At 42.8% G+C, this 17114-nt stretch overlaps 1 protein-coding gene across 12 annotated transcripts in view; it reads left to right on the top strand.

The window, feature by feature from the left end:
- Positions 1–5821: 5821 nt before the first annotated feature.
- CADPS2 (calcium dependent secretion activator 2) overlaps positions 5822–17114 on the top strand; it is a 304359-nt gene continuing 293066 nt past the window's right edge. For all 12 annotated transcript variants that reach the window (XM_052667761.1, XM_052667760.1, XM_052667754.1 and 9 more), the window contains exon 1: positions 5822–6235. In XM_052667761.1, the coding sequence (XP_052523721.1) occupies positions 5909–6235 (327 nt within the window). In that variant the 5' untranslated portion in view covers positions 5822–5908. The remainder of the gene's footprint in view (positions 6236–17114) is intronic.

Below are 17114 nucleotides of genomic sequence, written 5' to 3'. Positions count from 1 at the left end.
ATAACCTGCTCATCACCTTGATACAGCACAGCTTGTGAGTAATGCAGTGCCTCCCAAATGTCAGATATATGATTAGTGTATTTATGTGTATTTACATGCATATGCAGGTGCTAAACCTGAGCCTCAAGTCTGGAAACTATACACGGAAATACTTTAATCCAGTTTAGTTTTTTTCTTCGTATGGATCAGTTATTGGCATCATTTACTCTACTCAGCTGTCCTTAGGAACTGCCTTAAGGAATTTTATTAGAAAATAAATAGATGGCCAGCTTGGTTTTCAGGTAAAGCTCTATCTGTTTTTTTGTCAAGGCAAGCTAAAGAGGTCTGCTTATTGCAGGTTAGTTACTACTGCTAAACACATTGAGGTACGGCCAATGCCAGAATGTTACTTAGTGATTTCTTTCTACAACTCCCGATTCATGTACTTGACTCTGCACATAACATTTGAAATTATCAGAGAGGTACCATCTGATACACTTCTGGGAGAAAAGCATTCCTGAAACGAAATGAGTTTTATATTCCAGAAATTAAAGTTCCAGAAACTAAACCTGCAGAAATTTTAGCTGGCTCCTGTAAACTCTTTGCAAAGGAATAAAACTGCTGCATCGGAAAGCAGAACTGAGAAGTGCATCAGCCACGCACAAATGGTAGAGCTTAGTGCTTATCGCTGTGAAGCTCTCTTGGACACTGCTCATTGCAAAGCAGAATGCAAGCTCTATTGCACTTTCAAATTTATATGCTACCAGGTGGATTGTAAATCCACATTACTTCCTCCATACGTCTGTGAGGCATCTTCATCACACCTTCTTGCCTGAGCAAAAGCTCATACATATCAATGGACAACAGTGTCTGCAGTCAGTGCCCTTCAGAAACTGGAAGTCAGGCCATAAAAAGGAAGTATGCCCAGTTTTGCCATCATATGGTTAAAAAAAAGAAAGGTTATTTCTTCTATATTACATTAATGTTTTGAACTTTTGTCTCCATTCCTGTTTTCATGTTTTTCTCCATGAGTTCATGGTATAAAAATAAATGTGGGTAACACGAAGGGTTACACACACCTCTTGGTACGATCTGGTCCTGTACATGCCCACCATACAACAAGGTACCCAAGAAACATCACAGTCTTGTCTAGCCTTATTATTTTTACCAATAATATGAGGTGAGTACCTTGCTTAATCACATGACTTGGCAATCTAAAGTCCCACTACAGAGTAGGACAAGAAGTGTCTGAACAGAAAATGTACCGCTTGAAGCTAAAACTCATTACTGTGGACTACTAAACCTCAAAATAGCAATCAATTTTACAATCAAAATTCAGTTTGTAAGGGAATTTCAAGGCACTGATTCTATAATAGGAAATCTTAACGAGTACAGATAAATTTTTATAAACATTACTTTTAGTCATATATTTTCCCAAAGGAAGAAATTGCAAACATAGCTAAAATTTTTATCTTCATCTTGAAATAAAAATCTTGGATTAGTTCAAAACTGAGTTGTTCACCATTAACTATTTTTACTGCTTCTTTTATATCCTAAATATAAACATTTATTGAAAAAAAACCAAACAAACCCAAACCTCATTTCACTGCTACGTAAAACAGAACAGTCCAGTTCTCAACAATATTCTGTTAAAATAAATATGTTTTATGAATTAAATTAGCCTAAATATAATATCTAGGCAGAAAAATTGCACTGCAATGAATGCAGCTGTAAATAAACTTGTGCTGAGATTAGAGAAGAGGTTAGGGAAGTGAAAACACAAGATGGGCTTGGTTAGATTATCTTAATGAGAAGATATGAATGGCTTCATTGTTGTGGCTGGATTTTTAAGTATAAAGGTATTTGAATTGAGCATTTTACACTGGCATTTGTGTACTTAATTTGTTGAGCAGTATTTGAAAACCCAGGGGAATTATGGGACAAGAATTCTGACTAATTCCTACAAGACAGATACCACAAAGGTTTGATGGTATCACCATCAGTAAGGGAGACAAAATAGGTTCAGGACAGGTGGCTTTCATGCTCCACGGATATGCTCAAAGATAAAAGAAGATATTCTGCTTTTAAATGTATTACATTTTAAAAGGCACCAAGAACTAATGAAATATCAGCACCAAAACTTCTCCAGTAATGCCGTCTAAGAGTACATTAAGAATGGAAACATACAATACTAAATAAAGAGTTCTGCTAAAAAGAGCAAAAGGTAAAGTTTGTTCTAAGCTGCTAGATATGCTGATAGATATTGTCAATTCTTTTATCAGTGCTGCCAATTCCAAGTTGAGAACATTCTATTTTTAGCCTGGTCTGATAGAAAACAAAATTTAAATTGTTCTTGTTTTTATCTTTTTCCCAAAATGAGGCAAGAAGTGAGAGAAGATGAGGTCTGAAAACAAAATACAAGACTTTTGCTGCCTTGCTAGAGGTCTTTGCATGCAGTTCTGGGAAGATATTTTAAATGCATGTGCTTTAAGTGGTGGAAAAAAGAAAACAGCTCCCCTGAATTCTCTAAAGGCAAGAAAAATGAACTGCAAGCTGGTCACACACCTTAATCACTGGGAGGATGTTCGAGCAAATGGTTCTGGAAACCCTTTCCAAATACATTCAAAGCAGAAAAGTGACTGGGATTATTCAGCATGGCACTATGGAAGGGAAACGATGCCTGACCAGCCCAAGAGCCTTCTGTGACCAAGTGACTAGAATGGTGGATGAGGGGAGAGCAGTGGCTGTCATTCATCTTGACTTCAGGCAAGCTTTCCACACTGTATCCCATAAGACCCTTGTAGGTGTTGCATTGTGTCATAGCTTTATGGTTTTTCATTGGTATTCCACATCATAACATCCTGCAGTGCACTGGGAGTTCAGGAGTTAATGCTGCAGTTTCATTAATTCTCATATTTCCAGTCTCTTGGTCTCAGAAGAGAAGAATGAACCACAACTCCCAGAAGACTTCATTTTTCCATTTCTGTTCTCCATTCAGAGGGAAAGATAGACTGGAAGACGTGAGACTTTCCTCTTTGCTCCCTCGCCGTTTTGCCTACAGCATTAGAGTAAGGACTTCAGTTTTGGAAACTCCTTCATTTTCTTTAATTTATTAGCTTCGATTCCAATCATGTTGTATTATATTATATTATCTCACATTCCACTACTGTATTTAGTAAACTAAGATTCTCCCTTAGCTCGCTGCCACTGATTTCCTTTTCTAGGCCCATCTCTCTCTCTGCCTTTTCCCTTCCTCCCCCCCCTCCCCACTTTCTGGGGTGTGGATCTGTGGGTCCCTTCTCCCCCATGTCACAGAACAAGGCCGAACAAGGCTGAACCGTCACAGCAAACCGATGAATTATGGACTAGAAAAATGAGCAGTGAAGTGGAATGAAAGCTGGATGAATTGTTAAGCCTGGAGTGTTGTGATCAGGACCCAAAGATCACTTGGAGGCCCATCACTAGCAATGTACCCAAGGACCAGTACTGTAACCAATACTGTTTAACACTGCCTTAGTGAACTGGATGCTGGGAGAGAGTGCAGTCTCTGGGGCTGTGCAGACAACACAAGCCTGGAGGGATACCAGATGGCTGTGTGGCTGCTCAGAGGAGAAAAAGGGAAATAGGAATCTCAAGAAGTTCAACAAAAGGGAAGTGCAAAGTTCTGCACCATGGAATGAAAGATCCTGTGCACTAGCGTGGGCTCGGACTGGCTGGATAGCAGCTTTGCAGAAACAGTTCAGGTCCTGGTGAACACCGAACATCAGCCAGCAGTGTGCTACTACAGCAGGGAAGGCCAACAGCCTCCTGAGCTGCGTTGGGGTGAGTGGCACCAGCAGGTCAGGGTGTGACCTTTCCCCACCACTCAGTGCAGGTGAGATGACATCTGTAGTGCTGGGTGCAGTCATGGTCTCCCCAGGACATTCTGGAGAAAAGGCAGAGAGGTGGCTAACAGCTTGGAGCATAGGAAAGACTGAAAGAGCTGGGACTGTTCAGTCTGGAGAACAGCTCAGGGGGATCTTATCCACATGCATAGGTACCTGATGGACATGACTAATCAACGCAGAGACAGTGGTACCCAGGAAAGGACAAGGATCAACAGACATGGCATGTAACACAGCAAATTAATTCCACTTAAATACAACTGGAAGAAAAAGCTTTCCTGTGAAATTGATCTGACATTGGTATGGGTTGCCCAGAAAGGCTGTGGAGTCTCCATCCTTGCAGATATTTTAAACCTGACAGTCATGGGCCTGGACACCCTGCTCTGGGGTGTTGGACCAGAAGATCCCTGCCAGCCTCAGCAGTTCTGTGCTTCTCTTTTGAAACATGAAGTAAAATAAGAGAGATCTTCCCCCCAAAAAGGCATGGGCAGTGACTGCAGCAAACATTATCTGTTCTATAAAGAAGAGACATGGAATCTTATGAGTAATAATGTGACAATCCTGGCCTTTTTGCAGAGTGACTGATGATTAAGACATGGTCTGGGCCATTAAATTTAAAACTGTTAATGACCTGGCAGTTCTGAAGTTTCAGGGAGTTCTACTCCAATCAGTGCTTTGCATATCTCCAGTGTTAGACAGTTACTCAATTTTCATTTGCCACTAGAATGACTGAAATTATTGTGAAAGGCATATGTAAATCTGAGAGCAAATTGTACATCTCTTAGTGAAAAAAAAGGTAGTTTAGAGTAATCAGTTCCATGTTTTTTCCATATTTTTATGAAACTGCTCCTTACCGGCTACATGACTGGTGCTGTTTTCAGCCGTGCACTGGGAACACAGGGAAGAGCTGGTGATGGTGGTACCCACAAAAACTGCCCTTAGCAATTCCTGCTCTAAGGAATGTGACCAGAGATGATCAACAGATCAATTTTCATACTTTTCCCTGACTGCCCTTTTGCATTTTGGTACTATTACTGGTTTATATCAAGGATACAAATCAACCAGATATGACAAAACTGAGCTATTTTATATGACTGCTTCCCTTAGCACCCAGACTTCCATGATGGTTGTGTGTCTGTCAGCAGGGCTGTATCCAGCACTACACTGCATTCCTCTGGTAAAACCCAGGCTCCTGATGCTTACCACTGACATCTAGCTGATAGTGGCCCACAGCAGGAGTAGTTTCATCTGAAAGGTAATTCTCCCAGGGGATAGCTGCCTGATTTAAAGAGCCTGTCCCAAATCTGGAGAGATAACGCATAGATATCGATAAGGACATTTCTCAGCCTAGCCCAGGGATGGAATGCCATCTGCACACAGTGAGAACCGAGTTTCCAATTAGTGCGTTTAAAACTTGCCACTGCCAATCGGCAGAGGCCAAGAGCTGTGTGCCTCGGTCACCATCATCTTCAGGTTGGATATTAGAAAAAAATTTCTTCTCTGGATGAGTGGTGATGCAGTGGAGCAGGCTGTCCAGGGAGGTGATGCAGTCCCTGTCCCTGAAGGTTTTCAAGAAGCATGTTAGATGTAGTGCTGAGAGACATGGTTAGTGAGCGTGGTGGTGATGGTCAGTGGTTAGACTAGATGGTCTCAGTGGTCTTTTCCAACCATAAAGATTCTATGATTCTATGATTCCATACACCTGTGAGCCAGCAGTCCCTCAGCCTTTGCCCTGCTCACTCACTGTTCCCCGTGTCCTGAAGGTACTTGAGACACCGGTGATTTTCTCACACCGCATGACAGAGAACGCCACCGTGCCGATCCGTGCCGGGCAGCCCAGCGCCGGTCCGTCACTGTAGCCAGTCCCCGTCCTCGCCTCCGCCGGGAGCGGCTCGGAGCAATTCCCACGGCAACCCAGGCTCGACCCCCTTCCCAGACCCCGCCTCCCTGTCCCGCCCCTCGGCTCCCGGTAGGAAGCAGTCCGTGTGTAAACTCGACGTGTCCTGGAAGGTGCGTGCCTTTCTGTCCCTCGGCCGCCGAGCACGATGCTGGACCCGTCCTCCAGCGAGGAGGAGTCCGATGAGCTTCTGGACGAAGAGCGGCGGGACGCGCTGCTGGCGGCGGGCGGGGGCTCCTCGCCGCGCTCGCTGCCGCCGCCGCCGCGGGACCCGCGGGGCAGAGAGGGCGGCGCGGGGCGGGCGGCGAGCCCCAGCCCCTCGGTGCTGAGCGAGGGCCGGGAGGAGCAGGAGCGGCTGCAACGGGAGGAGCGGGAGAAGCGGCTCCGGCTGCAGCTCTACGTCTTCATCGCCAGGTGCATCGCGCACCCCTTCAACGCCAAGCAGCCCACGGACATGGCCCGCCGGCAGCAGAAGGTGAGCCCGGCCCCGCCGCCCGCCCCGCTCCGCCGCTCCGCCCAGCGCCGCGCTCCGGCCCGCAACAAGTGGCAGCCGGCGGCGGTGCGGGGATCCCCGGCCCGGAGCGGGGCGACCGCGGCGGGAAACTCCGGGAAGTTTGCGGAGCGGCGCGGAAGTCCCCGTGGGGGTCGGGGCGCCCGGGGCCGCTGTGCGGCTGCAGCGGTGCCGCTGTCAGGGCACGGCGCGGGCACAGCCACCGCAGCGCCTCCCGCGCGCCCCAGCCCGAGCGCCCCTGAGCCGCTCCGCTGTGAGTGCGGCCGCGGTGTTGCGGCGGTGCTCCCGCTGAGCGGGAAACTGTTGCGTTTCCTGAATCCTTAAGTGCGGTCTGTATGCACAGAGCCGCTGAACGTTCCGGTTTTGATGAGAGCGGCCTTCTAGCGAGGGTTCACCAAATGTGCTCTGTCTCTCCTCCGTCAGAGACTGAGAACGAGCGGCGATGGGGCAGGAATCTGTGCTGTAATGGTGCCACTTACTGAGCTACTGAATAGGTAGAATATTTAAAGTTTGGAAACGGAGCATTCAGTTTCCAGGGAACCACTTCAAGCACTCAGTTCTTGAAATGTTTGATCTAAAATCTTTGCATTTCTTTTACTTTCTGCTCAGTTCTGTAACGAAGAAAACAGCAATGAAGTGCCTGTGTCACATTTCAGAAGGATATTGGCTGGTCGCCGTCAGAACTCAGTTCCCCTTAGCCTTAGTCCTTTTATGTCCCTAAAGCTTGCAAAAAGCAATAGGAAATGTTTGGGGATGGCAGTTATCATGCCTGCTGTAGGTGATTTGTGCTTAGAGAATCCTTTGACAAGTTAATGTGGTGGTAATAATAAGATCATTGCTGGAAGAACATTTTGATTTTATTAAGTTGCAGGTATTTAAACTGCAAAAGCTATTTAAAGACTTTTCATAAGCAGAACGCCAAAGAAAATCCCATAAAATTGGGATTCTGCCTTCCCCAGTGGGATTCCTGTCTGCAGGTCACCTCCTGCCCCAACCTATGTTGACACCAGCACCACAGCAGCTAATCTGTGTCTTTGTCCAGCAGAACCTTGAGAGCCTTCAGAGATGCAGCCCCACAGCCTGGCTGTGGCTCGCACTGGTGCCCGTTGCTCTCTTGCTGATGAGTTCTTTCTCCATCAGCCCCCAAGTCACAACCTGTGGCCATCAGCAGCAGGAAATGCTGAACACTGACTTCTCACTGAGCTTGGTCACTAAATATAAGAACTGCTTTTTAAAATTAACTTCGGTATTAATTATTCTTGTTAATAAGATTCATAAAAGGAGATTACTGATGTGCAGCCAATACAGAAATATGATGCTTGTGGCTGTAGCATAGAGCAGGTAACAGATTTATTGGCAATTGACTTGGTACCTAAATTAAATGGTACTCTTGCTAATTTCTGCTTTTAAAAGTATTCTGACTTTTGGTTTTATTGTATGTAGGGACTTAGCTGCAAGACTGAGATGCTTTGTATTTGCTGGTTACAAAGCAATGTTCTTAAATAAGACATAAAGAAATTCCCTCTAGGAGTTGTAGTTCTCTCTGGAAGTAATGAAGTATACACAAGCATCTTTCCCCTTATCTGACAATCTGATGAAATACCCAGTGAATCACTGAGAACGAGGTGGCAGAACCAGCCCTGGTGTTTGGGAGTTCAGGACTCCCCATCCCGGCTGTGGTTGGCTGTGAGTCCCGTGAAGCAGCCCTCCTTGTGCTGCTCTTCGTGCAGCACTGGGGCTCTGTGTCAGCTTCTCAGACAAGCTGTGCCCTGTGGTAAGACACTACAGGACATGTGCTAGCTGGAGTCATATTCCATAGGGTACAAGTGCCGTGCTTTTTCCCGAATGAATCTTCTCAGAACCAAGGTGCTGCACAGATTGGGACTCCCTTCATCTCCTGCCCTTCTGCTTCACTCCTGCTGCTTGTGACGTGATGGCCATTCTCTGTGATGGGCAGAAGTTCCCATCCTGTGTTACAAGCCATTCATTGCCATGTATCCCATTTGCTAGCAGTGGCTAAGGGATCCAGGTAGATCCTGTTATGCTCCTGCTCCCAGCCCTGCCTGTCTCTGGTTGGGCACTCTTCTGCTTTTGTACCAGCAGTCTCTCTGATAACCTAAGAATAGTATCCACCCTGCTTGAGAGCAGAAGTAATTTGTTCTTTCTGCCAGTTCATTTGGCATATTGCTGAGCAAATATTGCAGAATGCCGTTTGCTTCTTTTTCAGTGTGGAACATATTATCCAGTAAGGGAATGAGATGGGATTCACATACCAAATATCCTCACTTGCATTGTAATGTCAGCAAGGAAATGGTTTACAATATGTTTGGCTTCTGATACTCTTGCTTCTGTATCAGATTAAAATGTACCACACAGTATCTCAAAACCATCATCATACTTAATGGGCTGAGTTATACTAATCAACATAAAGAGTTCTAAATGCAGGCAGTGTTTCACTCCTCTTGTCCTTTCTCATCCTTCTTTCTTCAGTGTAAGTAAAATTAGCTCAGTTCTGTTTTCATACATAAGATTAGTTTAAAAAACAACAACAACAACTTTAAGAGATCTGTAACAATTTACTAGAGTCCATCAACTCTACCAGCTTGTTTTTAATGCCAAATACAATGTAGCTGAGCCCAAATATAGCTGAAACACATTCTTTGATATCTGACTGTATTCCTTCTGTGATCTATAAGGTATGTGATAGGAATACTCTCTTTTAACCATTCAGAGTTAGTTGGTGACCTACTTTTACCTCCTGTCTTGTGTTGTCTGTGAATAGATTTGGTGTATCATGGAAAAAAAAGCTCAATGTGGTTTCTCAAGTTAGCATAGCAGACTTGGCAAAGATGGAGTTAATTCAGCAAGGTATTAATCATGCTCCTAATAACATCTCTTCAGTAGATATTTATGGGCATTTGGCCATGCATTGTCAAGGTTTTTAGAGAAATATTAGTGCATCGATGCATTACATATCATGTTTTCAGCAAGTAAGGCTTGTCTGTCTTTGCTTTAAATAGGCTTTGCCACATCTTTGTAGTTTCTACTTCTTTAAAATGAGTCTTCTAGAATATACTTCAGCATCTTTCTTTTCTACCACTCCAGTCTTCTTTCTGTTTAGTCCAGCAAAGAGAAGCTGTAGTTAAGTAATGCCATTCCTTCTCCTTTTCCACCCCAGCTGAATAGATCTCAAAGCAGTCAGCAGCCTCCAGCTGTCTTCAGAAATTTAATGGGGTTTAAATGACACAGTGAAGTGTGTTGTCTCTGCAGCTATCTTCAATCAAGATAAAACTGTGTATGTGAACATAGCACAGAGCCATTGTAGTTTCCACAGAAATAAAGAGGAGGCATTACTTTTGGAGGGACATAGGTATGTACTCAGTTTTATTTAGGGGTTAAAGGCAAGTTCTGCAAGTTACATTTCCTGGAGAAGGAAGTGGTAATGAACTGCTACAATTAACTAACAATAACAAAAAAGTATTCATCCAGTGTGCTTCTTCCTCAAGGTCTTAAAATATACTCCAGTAATCAAGCAGTCACAGCATAGAAATCCAAGAGTGGGAGGGGAATAAAGCTCCTACTCTAAATGAGATTTCCTAATGCATGAAAGGCTTAGTACATCAAAGCTGATCATTCAAGTCTTGCTTTCATAGGTGATAAGTAGCAGAAGTGATTGAGCTGGCTGTTTAGAAATCATAACTCAATGAGGTTTACTTTCTGAATACATGTTGAGCTGTTTTCGCTCCATTTCTTCTCTCCACCTTCTCACCTGTGAGTATGTCATAGAACTGTAGAATCATTTGAGTTGGAAGGGACCCTGAAAGGATCTAGTCCAACTCCTCTGCAATGGACAGGGACATCTGCAGCTCCATCCGGTTGCTCAGGGCCCATCCAGCCTCACTTTGAATGTCTCCAAGGATGGGGCATCCACTACATCTCTGGGCAACCTTTTACAGCATTCAAAACAGTCAACTTCTTGTTAATACTCTAAAGTAGAGTACTGATATTTAACCAATTACTTTCATCTGGACTTTGAGTTTGTTCTTTCCTGTTTCTTGGGCTTTACCTCTAAATAAGTGTTTACTGATATGTATTCACTAAATAATTAGCAGGAAAATCACAGAATCATTTAAGTTGGAAGGTGACTCTGCATGTGGCAGGGGGGTTGGAGATTCATGATCGTTGAGGTCCCTTCCAACCCTGGCCATTCTGTGATTCTGTGACCCATAAGGATCATCAAGTCCCACTCCACGCTCCACAAAAGAATCAGACTATAAGTCTGAGAGTGTTGCCCAAATTCTCAAACTGCAGCAGTTTGACATTGCATCCACTGCCCTGGGCAGCCCGTTCCAGTGCCTGACCACTCTCTGGCGAAGAACTGTTCCTAACCCCCAGCTGCCCTCCCCTGGCACAGCTCCATGCCGTTCCCTCGGGCCGGGTCGCTGTCACACAGAGCAGAGCTCAGCGCTGCCCTCTGCTCCCTGTGAGGAGCTGCAGCCGCCATCAGGGCTCCCCTCAGCTCCTCTGCTCTGCGCTGAGCAAACACAGGAACCTCAGCTGCTCTTATATGTCTTTCCTTCTAGGCCACTTGCTGTCTTTGTAGTCTTCATTTGGGCATTCTCTAATAGCTTTTTGTCTTTTTTTGTACTATGTGACCCAAAACTGTGCACAGTATTCAAGGTGAGGCTGCGCCAGTACACTTCAGAGTGGGAAATTGTTGGTTACAGGAGCAGACTTAATTCTTGGACAGTTCTGTTCTCAGTGCCTTTATTTCTCCTGTCCCAGGCCTCTCTTGTTCTTGGGTTTAAGCTGGTGGTGTGTACCTACTTGCTGATTGACTGAGCATGTTTTGGGGAGGAAAAGTTGTCTCATGGCTTCTGAGCCTCCTTCATAAGATGCTGCTTTTTTTTTTTTTTCCCCTTCTTTTTTTTTTCCCAGTGCTAAGGTAGCAAGGAGAGTACATCCAAAACCATTTTTACTGGTAATTCTAGATGTGCTTCAGAGAATGAGCATAACAAAACTTGGTTATCTGGTCAAAATTCTGCTCGTGAGCTTTTCAGGAAGATGTCTTCCATTCATCTTCTCAACTTTTCTTTTACAAATCTTAAAGGTTTTCTTAGAGGAAATTTGTAGTCATTTAAGATCAAGTTTACTTACCTTCCCCCTTTCATAAATACTTTGGTAATACGTTGTCACAATTTATTAAACAACGTGTATTTTGTTTTCAATCAAATTAGTGTGTTTGGGTAAGTCCTGTCAAAGCCCATTAAGATGCTGGCTTTCACAGCTCTATACCTAATAAGACTTAATTAAGATTATAAGGAACCAGTTCTTTTTACCCCAGTGAGAACTTGCTCCATGGGAAGACAGAATTCCTGTCTGCAATAGGAAGGTTGCTTGCTGTGCATGAATGGGTCAGCTGCAACTGAAGAAATAGTGAAGGCTGGTGAGTGAAACAGCCTTCTGGTTACCAGCACCACTTCAGAAGTGACAAGCCCTCTGAGATGTGATTTAATCCTAATCTGTTCTGGTGCCCAGACAGCTGATGAATGTGGCTTGGCCAAAACTGGGCAGTGTGCGGGGAAAACAAGTCTTTGGTAAGTGGCTGCATAATGAATGAGTATATAGGGACAGGATACAGACCTCATTTTATAATGCTGAAAAATTAATCAGTCTCTTCTTTTGCTTACTTTTTTTGTTTCTCCTGCCAATTTTAGCTGTAGATGTCTTTCAAATATTAGATTTCTTGATCACTTAAGGGATAGCTTTTAGTTTTTCTTTTCTGAATGAGTGATCTCAGGTTGCTGAGTTCTTTCTGTCACTCACATGGCTTGACAAGTGTGTTAACTCTATTAAGAAATACCCACTTAAACTCCTTGAGAAAGACTACTTATTAGTTTTTCTACAGGGAAGCTGGCAGAATGTGTTGGAGAAATCCACTGACTGCTGCCATCTCTGCAGGAATGGTACAAGGGAACTGGCTGGTCTGGCTGCCTGGCAGTTCTTGACTTGTTATTCTTGACTTACATTTTGTGCATCTGAACTGTTGGTAATTGGTGACAGAGAAGCAGAAACAACAAATCTGCTGTTCTTGTCCTTACAGTTTTCTCTGATCCCATCTGAGAAACATATTCATTGCTGCTGTAGAGGAATAAAGCTGGTAAAAATATTATTTTTACCCTCCAAACCATATTGCTTTCCCTGCATCTGGATAAAGGCAGTATGTCACAATATAATTACCACATACTTGTCTTTAACTGGAGAATACTCCCAGCACAGAAAATACTTATTGCTTGCCAATAGACTATTTGCTGAATGAAGTATTTCTTATAAAAGCAGATTGCCATTCCCCTTCTCCTTCCTCCATTTGTACGATTTCTGGTACATTTCATGCTCTGGGGCACAACTCACCAGCCACATCACCATTTGCTTACTAATTAGACTTATTTCCTGTCTGGCTTTGCACCATTTCTTCTTAATATTGGTGAATGCCATCCTGAAGTTGTTTTCTGTAAATATTCTTTTGCATTTTAAATGTATCTCTGTGTACGTGTCATACTTTCCTATTTTGCTTCTTTTTTATGTGTAGATTTCTATTGCTTTGCTAGCTCAACACGTCTCTGTTTCCTACTGCTTCTCTTTTATTTGTGTGCTGGCTGGAAGTGGAAAGCTAACAGCTCAGGGACAGCACTTGCTCCCCGTTTATCCACCCAGGAGGCGGCTGTGCAGCCAGGCAGGATGCGCTTCCCTCAGCGAAGGTGCGTGGCTCTCCTCTCCCAACCCAGGCTTGGGTTAGGGTGCTGGTCTTTGTGCCTTGACTTTGGTTCTGTGTTTAGCTGTACTGAGCCCCAGTTAATATATTGCTCTATCCAAACTGGGTGCCAACCTCTCAAATTTCTTTAACTTTTGAATCTATTCATCTCATTTTCATACAGTTTTTTTGGTGCAAAAATTGCAAAGATGCCGACTGGATTTATTTTCCAGCTTACTCCTCCTGCTGCCCACTGATGGCTGTGGCATGCTCAGCACTGGAAATGACTTGTTTTTCAGCTGCTCAGCATCTGCTGAACTCTCATTCCCTTTGCCTGGTGACTACCTCCAAAGCCTGCTTCTGCCTGGAAGTGCTGGCACTGCACTGAAAGCAGCCAGCTCTTGCGAGCTGCAGTTTATTCCCACAGGTTTTGGAATAGCAGCTGTGAAAAGTCAGTTTTCAGTTTGTTGCTGTGTGGGGGAAACTGAGCAGCAGGAGAGGCAGAGCATTTGTATGTGGGTACCAGGCTGCATCAGCTTAGGTTTGTGTTTTTAAGGTTATTTTCACAGCCCTAAGCACTGAAGGCTTTTTACTTATTTATTTTTTTTCTTTAAGGTTCTCTAGAAGTTGATGATTCTTTATAAGAGAATTTGTTTCTGGTTCTTATTTTGTCAAGGAGATAAAATATATACCTCTCTTCAGGCATGGTTACTGTATGAGTAAGTTTAAGAATGTTCTTGAGTGCTCTTCCTGTCAGGGAGAAGAAAAGCATTAATTAACGACATTGTGAAGAATGAGCAGACCTTCAGCAAGCACTTTGTAAAATCCATGACCTGAAGAAAAAAAATATTAGGAAAAGAGAAGGTGATTGAAGAAGAATCTTCTTCCAGTTCTGTTTCCATTTCTATTTGCACAAAATTAAATAAATAAAAAGAATCAATCTCCAAGCAGCCTGTGCCGCATATTTATTTTGCTAGCTGTGCTGAGGAGCAGACCCAATTTTGCTCATATATTCCTTTATTTATTCCTGAATTATGTATTCTGAGGCCTTGTTGCAGGGTATGGGCAGCTGTTTCTCCTACAAAAGTGCTCTAGGAATGTTTTGCCATTCCAACTGCTTAATACATGCATTAGTGCTAAAATATTTATGTTGACCAGTTTATTTTGATCTACTTATGGATGGAGTATAAGCAAGGAAAAGAAATAAAAGGAGTAGTTATTTGGTACAGATCTGATATTAAATCATTGCAGCACTTGTGCAATGTGTTCCCCTCACTCTCCCTTCCTTCCTGCATTATCAATAAAGGCAGAGGACTTTTCAGTCCCTTACCAGTAGGAACTGAAGTGCAACAAATAGTGATATTGTTTGGAGACTGAAATTTCAAACTCCATCAGAAATTTTCATCTGGGTCTTGTAACCTTCAGCTCACATCTGCTGAGCAGAATAGGAATATGTTTGACTGAGTGGGCACTCAGGTTCACCTTGTGATGACTTAGCACCAAATGCAATAGCATTCCAGTAACCACATGCGTGGTTTATAAATGTAGGTTCAATGCATACTAGTACATGGTTGATGAAATAATTATGAGCATTTTAGCATAAATATTAGAATGTGTACCACACAATAATTTCATTTATGTGTTTGTTTTCCTTCTCAGCACAATTCGGCTCCCAAATGGAATGGCTTTAATAGCATCGCTTGAGATTTTTAAGGTCCATTTCTCAAGTTGTCTGTCTTTTCCATCCTAGTTTTTAGGTACCATTCCTTAATGGTACCTAAATGGACTTTTTCCATAACTATGAATATTTGAAAATGATTAACCATGTTTCGCATGTATGAAACCTATGTTCTACCACTTAGAACTTCTTTTTTAAAGCCATTTTAGAAAAGTAATCTGGAAACTGAGTTCTAGTGAGATATGGATGTATACATAGATATATTTTGTTTGTGTTTCTGCAGATGAAATAAATTAAGAATGCCATTCTTACCTGCATAAGATGTGGGGAATTTTTGGTAGTAGAATTTGTTGTTATGACTTCTTTCTAAAGCACAAGGAAGGGCAGCAATACCCTGGAATAGAACTCGGTATTACCCATCGTATTTCCTTGATCTTCCTCAAAGTTGGAACAGTTGGATTCTGACAGTCTTTCTATTGTTTTTATATATAATGTTTCCTGTCTACAGACAGCAAGCTCTAAGAATTAGTATTGTTTATTTAAAGTGGCAACAAACTATTCAGATTTTCACTAAACCACTTGCTATTTAATGTGTTCATTTAATGTGTATTTAAAATCTAATGTATTAAGAACACATTAATTTGCTAACTACAGTTTTTAGTCTGGAATGAGTTTCAAGAGGTCACAGAAATGTGATAAAATCCATAAGCTGGCAGAAGCCTCCTTACCTGACCCTCTTGCTGTATTATAAGCTGTATCTATTACAAGTGCACTTAATTACGTGAAGCATCACACAAGGGAAGGAGGCTGCACAGGCTGGCAGAGTTCTTCTGATAGTCTAAAAAAATAAAGTCCATGTCTCACCCTGATCTCTGTGTTTTGCCAATCCTTGCTAGCTGATTTTGAGCTGATGTACATGATGACTGTCCAGTAGCTGTGAAAGAATGCCCCAGTGAGGTGAGTGGATTTCTTAAAAAATAAAACTGCCCCTGGAGGTAATGCTTCTTTGGTAATGGCATCAGTGCCCACATCAACATTTCAGCCCAGGTCAATAGCACGCGTTAAAGTCTGTCTCTTTGTCCCCATTCAGAGTTGGATGTAGAGCACACAGGCATGACTGGGCAAAGCTAAACAGTTGCATTCGGGAGCATGTCCAGTTCTTGAAACCAGACTAACGATGGTCTTGAGGTAAAGATGCCCTGAAATGGATTTAGGGTGAAGTTAAGTCCCCTGCATCAGCTTTTGCCCTGCAGATGCACTCTTCTTTTGTCGCACCACTCACTAGTGTGGAGCTGACTTTGGAGAGTCAGAAAGACTGAGAAATACAGCAGCTAGAACAAAGTCAGGAGAGATAACTGGAACCTAAAGGAGCAAAACCATACTCTCTGAGCCAGTAAAGCAGGACAGAATATGCAATACAAACATAAAAACTGTTGGAGTAACGAAGTAATACAGTCTTGCTGTGCCTGAAGTTAATTAGGGGCAATAAGCTGCCCCTAATTATTGAAAGTGTGGGATTCTCAGCAAAGCTGCCTGGGATACTAATTAAAAGAGCTGATTATAAGAAATGGAATGCATAATTAATGACTGGGAAACGATTTTCAAGAATATCTTCAGACAGCAAATAAAGTGCCCTTGGAAAATGTTGCGACACTGTGAGCCATCCACTGAATCTAATCCACCAGATAGACCTGAACTGATTTGCAGGAGGTTGTTCTGCTTATGCTTTCTAGTGCTGAGGTGGGGATTAATGGAGGCAGAATGACAGATAGAAGAGTTTTTCCATTTTAATATCAAATACTCTTTGTTATGTTGGTTGTTTTTTTTTTTAATTTAATGTGTGACTTCAATGGAACTTATTTATGAAATGTGCTGACATACTGTATTTCTTCCTAATAGTTGCCTTTGCAATAGTCTGCTGCTGTCACAACTGAGCAAGTTTTTAATGTTTGGAGAGGACCTTTTGGGTAGAATTATCTCTGTTTTGATTGTTAGCATGTGAATATGTGGCAACTGCTTGCTTTCAAGTGAATGGGCCACCAAATGGGCTGTAGCTTCCCTTTTCCAAGATCTTGAAAAAATAGCAGTCTGAAAACTGTAAATACTGTGTTTAAAAAACAAAAACAAAAAAGGGAAGACTTCTTTCTTGGGGAGGAAGAATCTAGCCAAATTAACGAGTTTTTACAAATTTTAAGCAGTTATTTAAAGGAACTAATCAGGGGTTAAGTTTCACTCAGGCACCGTTTGGGCATTTCTGCCTAATTGAGCGCTCTTTAATTTATATCCTGAAATGTTGTAAATAGCCCTGTTCCTCAATTACTTTGACATGTTTATAGAAATTTAGACAAAGCTATAATAGGTTGGGAACTGCACAGAACCCTGCATGTGATTTCCTGTGCCACTTGCAAGCATCT

This window comes from Tympanuchus pallidicinctus, unplaced genomic scaffold, assembly GCF_026119805.1.
Source record: "Tympanuchus pallidicinctus isolate F22 unplaced genomic scaffold, pur_lepc_1.0 scaffold8, whole genome shotgun sequence".
NCBI classification, from domain to species: Eukaryota; Metazoa; Chordata; class Aves; order Galliformes; family Phasianidae; genus Tympanuchus; species Tympanuchus pallidicinctus.
The sequence above is the reverse complement of the archived record's forward strand: the minus strand, read 5'-3'. Positions and strand labels throughout refer to the sequence as shown.